The sequence below is a fragment of the Aedes aegypti genome, chromosome 2 (assembly GCF_002204515.2).
Source record: "Aedes aegypti strain LVP_AGWG chromosome 2, AaegL5.0 Primary Assembly, whole genome shotgun sequence".
NCBI classification, from domain to species: domain Eukaryota; kingdom Metazoa; phylum Arthropoda; class Insecta; order Diptera; family Culicidae; genus Aedes; species Aedes aegypti.
The window spans coordinates 444,228,747-444,235,985 of NC_035108.1; the positions used below are offsets into that span (position 1 = coordinate 444,228,747).

At 38.7% G+C, this 7,239-nt stretch overlaps 1 protein-coding gene across 1 annotated transcript; it reads left to right on the forward strand.

Annotated features, from left to right (window-relative positions):
• The first annotated feature begins 1,947 nt into the window (after positions 1-1,947).
• On the forward strand, positions 1,948-3,689 carry LOC5565856 (E3 ubiquitin-protein ligase siah-1). Its single transcript, XM_001650147.2, has 3 exons — positions 1,948-2,137; positions 2,481-2,668; positions 3,023-3,689. The coding sequence occupies exons 1-3, from the start codon at positions 2,012-2,014 to the stop codon at positions 3,654-3,656; spliced, it is 948 nt and encodes a 315-aa protein (XP_001650197.1). The 5' UTR covers positions 1,948-2,011; the 3' UTR covers positions 3,657-3,689.
• Positions 3,690-7,239: the final 3,550 nt, after the last annotated feature.

Sequence of the window (7,239 nt, forward strand, 5' to 3'; positions counted from 1 at the left end):
TCGGTTTGCCTCAAGTTCGTCAAAAATAATTGAGCTCTGGATCTACCATGGGAAAGAGTGGGTTATGGCAAAAAAGTGACTTGAGATACCATATTGATTATTGAGCCTTTAAAATAGATCTGCTTACCTGAAAATATACTATTTTTCCTTGCTTTAATCTTTTCCTACAAATATTATTTATTTCATATGCTCATGAAAGATACCCAACTAGAACTGGGAATCGTATTTGCCTTTCCCATTTTAACAGTCCTAAGTCCTACTTCCTTATTTAAACAAGTTATTCGAAATAAATATTAAAAATAACTTAAAGTGAATGGACTGAATACCTCAAGTTGTAACAGCTGCGCAACCGAAATTTTTTTTGATTGAATAAATAATGTGTTACAAAAAGGACATATTCTGCCATAATAATTAGGCGGCATCCACAAATTACGTAACGCTCTAGAGGGAGGGGAGGAGTAGGCTCAAGCGTTACGGCTCATACAAAAATTCAAAATTTCCCATACAAAATGCGTTACGGAGGGGGGGGGCGGATGGGATGTTAATTTCAGGTTTTTCTAGTTTGAATAAAATTCCCTGATAATTCCAGGTTTTCCAGGATTTTTCAGGTAGTAGACACCCTGCTAACTTAAAACTTAGCCTAAATTAAGAAGGCCGATTTAAAATTTTCTCCCGAAAGATTAGCTCAAAATAGTTGAAAAAAGTGACTTTTTGACGAAAAAAGTGACATTAGTTGAAATGGCTTCAAAAAAGAGACTTTAAAGTGACTGGCCTCAAAAAAGTGACCAAGTCACTAAAAAGTGACTCGCTACCAGCCTTGACTATAGAAAATCGTGCCAACAAAGGGATTACTCCTTCAATTCTTACAAGGAAACTTTTATCCAGTTTTACCGATTTCTTCAATAATTGTCACCTCAGAGCTAATAACTAGAGAAATATTCCTACAGTAATTCTTCCGAAAAATTATACATAGGTTATTCTGGGGTTGAAAGAGTTAGGTTATACATAGGTACATTCTAGGATTGAAAGGGGTCGTGTAGAAATTATTTTGAGACACCACACAAAGACTTCTTGAAAAGCCGTGTTATTTTTTCAGTATTACTTTACTGTTACCTCTTTCAAACATTGCGTAGATAATTATTGAAGTAAATTCTTAATGGATCCTTCAATGTAGTAGTTCATTTATAGTTAAACACTAAAAAATGGTACATCAATGCTTCCTGTTATTCCTTCAAGAGTTCCACTAGAGATTTTCCTGAGATTTTATTAGGGTATCCTACCGGAAATTATGGGTTTCGTTGAGTAAATTTTCCAATAATTACTTCATTATTTTTTCGGGACACTTATCCAAGACTTAGTTTGGAAATATCCACCGGATTGTATCTAATTATTTCTGGACAATTTCCTTAGCTTCTTCTTGGAGACGTTCTTAAGAAAACCCTGGATGAATTCTTTGAGAACTGTTTCGGGACATTTTTGGAAGGAACTGTTGAAGAATTTCCTAAAGGAAACTTGGGAAAAAATCTTTCAAGGTTATATTTGGATAAATTAATAGTTGCATTATTGAAGAAACTTTGAATGAAAATAAGAGAAAATTCTCTGGAGTTATTTCTTAATTCTATGAAAAAAAATCGCTGGGAGAGTGCCGAGAAAGATCATTTCCTTAAGAAACGAATCTCTGAAGAAATCCTTGGGGCAGTTCATTTTAGAAAAGTCCATCCATTCATTCAAAACTTCAAAAGCACCGTTTGGAAACAATGAACAATTTCCAAGAGAATTCCATATTAAAGTTTCTAAAACTTTTTTGTTTTGGAACTGGACCTGACACTGTGTCGAGATGGAATGAAATAGCGAATAGAAGTGTATCAAGGTATCCTTAACAATTAAACGACCCACCCTAATGAACATCTCCAGCAGCCACTATCACGAATCAAGTATCGGTGCTCAGCGTCTTAGCTCCACAGTGCAGTTTAGTCGTCGAATGGCAATGATTGATTGAGTAGCATAGCGAATGGAGTCCAGCAAATTGAAGTGCGTATTGTGCAAGAAGTATCCCAACGGCAATTTCTACAAATGCGGAAATCGTCACGTAGGATGCCACTCGTGCGTGGACGAAAAGAACTTGAGCCTGTGCAGGGTAGGTATTTAAGTCACCCTTTGGCAGTTTAATGATAAATGCAAATGCAAATGTAATTTGTAACAATTCAATCCAATACAGTTTTAAGGATATTTTGGTTGAAATTGATAACAATTTTAAACTATACAGCAAAATAAGTCTAACTCCATCAAATCAGATAAACTATCATAAGCAAAGAATCGCTATCGATTGTGCATCGCAAACCTACTTCAAAAAAGGAGCTGTTTATTTAGCTTCTGATAGTCACCTAGTTGCAGAGTGCTGACCACACAAAGCATCTAGCGATAAGGCCTATAGCTTCGCTTGCAAAGGCATGCATGAATGACTAATTTCGTTGTTTCAGTGTGCTCAACCGTTCAACCGAAAGAAGCAGAATCCGAAGGAGAAGCTGGAAAAGCAGACCAAAATTCCTTGCGACTTCAAGCAATCCGGATGCACTTGGCTGTTCGGATCAGCACAGCTGGAAGACCATCTGGAGGAGTGTAAATTTCGCCCGTATCGATGCATTATCGATGAACTCGACGTAAAGCCGTAAGAACAATTCTTATATTTTCAATCCCATCTGTGTAATTGTCGCTGAAATCGGCACAAATCGTTAGAATTCCAATTTTATGACACTGTTCGCTAGTATATGCTAAAACTGGTCCGGACATTACTGTACTACTGCAGTGCTTCTATTTCAAATTATGCCAAACGACCATTATGTCAAATAACTATTATGCCAAACGACTGTGTATCAAACGTAGTAGACCTTTCAAGAGGTCCACCAATTTGAGTTAACAAAAACGACCCTTCTCTAGTTTAGGCATATAACGATATATGTCGATGGCGGCCTGCTTTCAGCGAAAATTACTCATTTCTTTCATTTGAACGATTTCATGTTAGATGCAACTGGACTGGACAACAGCAGGAAATAGAGGAACATCTGGAGGAAGACCACCCGGAACTAGGAGCTTGTTTCAGTTACTTCCAAGAAGCAGTCAGGATCTCCTTCATACCGAGCAAATCTAAAGCCGTTGTCAAACTGGTGGATGCCTTTAGCAAAAAATTCCTCTTCTACTACCATTCGAATGCCGATAGCCGTATGCTGTACTTCATGATCGTTTACTTTGGACGACGCGTCGAAGCTCAGCAGTACTGTTACGAGTTGGACATCCGGTCGCCATCAACGCACGGCATTCCTCGCATGAAGTTCGTCCAGCAGTGCGTGGCCGATTGTGAGGATTTTGACCAAGTGATGGAGCAGGAAAGCCACTGCATCGCAATCTCGTTCAAAACGATCGAACACTATCTGCGCGAAGAAGGGGGCACGGGCACGTTTTCGTTCCGATTCATCGTAAAGAAGACGGAGAAAGATGCCAGCAAAGTGGCGGTCCGAGAACAGAAGACAACCAAAAAAGGAAGCAAAGTTTCTTCGGAAGCTGAGCGAGTGGAAAGAGTCAGATATATATCCGGCTCGTCCCAGGACGATCCACCGTTGCGGGTGGAAACGACGGACATTGAGTATCCGATTTTTTGACAAGAAATATACTATGTTGTGCTGTACGATGAATTGAGTTCTTGATTCATTACACTGAGACTCCAGTAGTGGTGGTGTATTTGCAACCGTGTGATCACCGAAAGGGTTATGCTCCTAATAGGGTTTTATTTAGGGCTTATTTGAAATTTTCGCTATGTTGAATTTACGCTAAATGGATAATATTTCCCCACTAGGCTCTTTCCTGAGATAAGCGCTTCCAGTCGTCCTGTCCTTAAAGTCCTCTGCATGAGCAAAATTCTAAAATTATGAGAGGTCTCTGATCGGGAATCATTTTGAACAGCCATTGATATGGGAATGGCTATGGGATTTTTTCAAAAAAATCTATCCAGGATCTTTCTGTGGTTTCCTCTAGTTATTCTACCTTGGAGTTTTTCCAGGGATCCATGAGTTATAATAGGGATTCCACCAGAAATTTTTCCTGGGATTCTACCGGAAATTTGATCAAGAATTCTTATATATATACCTTCAGAAATTCATCCATGCATTTTTCCAGAGATTTTTTCGAAGATTTCTCTACAAATTATTCAGGATGTCCTCCACTGATTCCTTCAAATATCAATCCAAAGAAATCCTCAAGTGATTCTTCAAGGCTTACTTCAAGGATGCCTCCAAGAATTCCTCCAGAGATTTCTTCAAAAATTCCTTCAGGAATTCCTCTAGAAGTTAGTTACAAGGATTCCACCAATAATTACTCCAGGAATCACATCACGAAATCTTTCAGAAACTTCTCCAGGGTTTTTCTCAAGAAATTCATCACCAATGATTTTACCTCGACTTTTTCCATGTTATTTTCCACCAAGAGTTCCATCAGAAATTCCACCATGAATTTCTGCAGTAATTTTTCTACAGATTTTGCCAATGTTTCCTTCGAGATTAACACCGCAAAAATCTTCCAAAGTTTTATTCAAGATTTCCTCCAGCGTTAACTTCAAGAATTCCTAAACAGATTATGATTCGACCTAAAATTGTTCCATAAATTTCTAAGGAGATTGCTGGAGGGATCCTTACCAAGAAATTCCATCGATAATTCCTCCTGTCAAACATCTTCCAGTGATTCTTCTAGTTATTACCTTATAAATTCCTCCCCAGATTCCTCCAGAAATTCTTTCAGCGGTTTATCCAAGCATTCTCCCAGGGACTGCTTTGGGGATTTCAAACGATTATCTCTAGAGATTTATTCCAGGAATTCTTACATTTTTTCTACTCAGAATTTCTTCAAGTATTCATCAAGGAGTTCCTTCAGCGATTCCACCAAGAATTCCACAAGGACGCCTTCAGGGATTCCACAGAAAAAAACTGCTAACGAATTCACCGAAATTTCCTCCATAGGATTTTACCTGGAATTCCTTTAGAGATTCCGCTTTCAATTATTTGAGAGATTCTTCCAGGTAGTCCTCCGGGGATTTTTCTGGGGTATCTTCAATAAATTATTTTATAAGTTTCTCCAGTGTTTCATCCAAAGATTCCATCTGATATCCCAGAAAGGACCCTACAAGGCATTCCTCCTGGGATTTCGTCAGGAATTACTGCAAGAATCTACCAGAAATTCATCCGAGGATTCCCAAAATTCTTCCAGGTATATATGTATGAATTTCTCCAGAGAATCATTTGTGAATTTCTCCAGCGATTTCTATGGTGATCCCTTCAAGGATTTCTGAAGAAACCGCTCAATAGATTTTTTTCCGAAGGAGCTCCTCGTGGAATCTCTAGAGGAACTTCTGAAAGAGCCCCTGTAGGAATTCCAGGTGGAATCTCTGAAGGAACTTCTGATGGAATTCCAGGAGGAACTCCTGATGAAATCTCTAGATGAACTCCTGTTGAAAGACTTCAAGAAACTCCTGATAGAATTCCTAGAGAAACTTGCAGGTGAAATCTCTAATAGAACTTATGATGAAATCCCTGGAGGAGTTCCAGGTGGAATCTTTGAAAGAACTTCGTATGTAATCTCTAAGGGAGCTCCTGATGGAATCCCTATAGGAACACCTGATGGAATTTTTCGGAGGAATTCCTGTTAAGATTCCTGAAGGAGCTCCTGATAGTTCCTTGAGGAACTCGTGATACAATCTCTGAAAGAATTCCAGGTGAAATCTCTGAAGGAACTTCTGATGGAATCATTAGAAGAATTCCTGAGTATATTCGTGAAGGAATTCTAGGTGGAATTTTTGAAGGAACTCCGGATGTAATCCCTTGCGAAACTTCTGATGGAATTGCTAGAGGAACTCCTGATGTAATTCCTGGAGGAGTTCCAAGTGTAATCTCTGAAGGAACTTCTTATCTCTAGAAAAACTCCTGATGAAATTCCTATAGGAATTCCTGATGGAATCCTTGGAGGGAGTCCTAAATATATTCCTGGAGAATTTCCAGCTGGAACATCTGAAGGAACTCCTGATGGAATCCCTAGAAGAACTTCTAATGTAATCCCTGGAGCAACTCCTAGCGGAATCTTTGAAGAGATTCCCAATGGAATCCGTAGAAGAACTCCTGATGGAATCCCTAGAAAAAATCCTGAAAAAAAGAACTGAAAAACTTAAAGGAACTTCTGATGGAATCCCTAGAGAAACTCTTGAAAGATTTCCTGTATGAATTCCAGGTGGAATTTCTAAAGGAACTCTTGATGAAATCTTTAAAAATAACTCCTAATGTAATCCCCATAAGAACTTTTACTCCCTAATCCCAAAAAGAATAATCCCTGGAGGAGTTCAAAGTGATCTCTCTGAACGAACTTCTCATGTAATCTCTAGAGGAACTCCTGACGGAATCCCTAAGACAACTCCTAATGAAACTCTTTTTTAAAATTCCTGATAAGCTTCCTGAATTAACTCCTGATGGAATCCCTAAAGGAACTCCTTATTATAAATCCCTAAAAGCAATCCTGATGCAATTTTTTGAGGAACTATTGATATAATTTCTGGAATAATTTCAGGTGTAATCTCTGAAGGAGCTTCTAATGGAATCTCTAGAGGAGCTCCTGATGGAATCCTTGGAGGGATTCCTGATGGAGGAAACTTCTGATGGAATCCCTTGCGAAATTTCTGATGGAATTGTTAGAGGAACTCTTGTTCCTAGAGGAAGTTCCATGTGGATTCTCTGAAGAATCTTCTTATGTAATCTCTAGAGGAACTCCTGATGGTATTCTTTGAAGGAATTCCTGATAAGATACCTGAAGGAACTCTTGATGGAACTCCTGATGAAATCCCTAAAATAAATCCTAATGCAATGCCTTAAGGAACTCTTGATATAATCTCTGGAGGAATTCCAGGTGTAATCTCTGAAGGAACTTCTAATGGGATCCCTGGAAGAACTTCTAATGTAACCCCTGAAGCAACTCCTAGCGGAATCCTAGAAGGATTTCCTGAAAAACTTAAAGGAACTCCTGATAGAGAAACTCTAAAAAGAATCTCTGTATGAATTCCAGGTGGAATCTCTAAAGGAACTCCTAACGAAATCTCTAAAAAAAAAATACTCCTGATGTAATCCCCAGAAGAACTCCTACTTCCTAACCCAAGAAGAACTTCTGATGTAATCCCTGGAAGAGTTCAAGGTGAAGTCACTGAATGAACTT

What these genes read in the sequence shown, in the direction of transcription:
- LOC5565856 (XM_001650147.2), top strand. Translation starts at nt 2,012, where the DNA reads ATGGAGTCCAGCAAATTGAAGTGCGTATTGTGCAAGAAGTATCCCAAC. An exon ending in AGAACTTGAGCCTGTGCAGG is followed by an intron (nt 2,138 to 2,480) that starts GTAGGTATTTAA and finishes TCGTTGTTTCAG; the next exon opens with TGTGCTCAACCGTTCAACCG. An exon ending in GATGAACTCGACGTAAAGCC is followed by an intron (nt 2,669 to 3,022) that starts GTAAGAACAATT and finishes ATTTCATGTTAG; the next exon opens with ATGCAACTGGACTGGACAAC.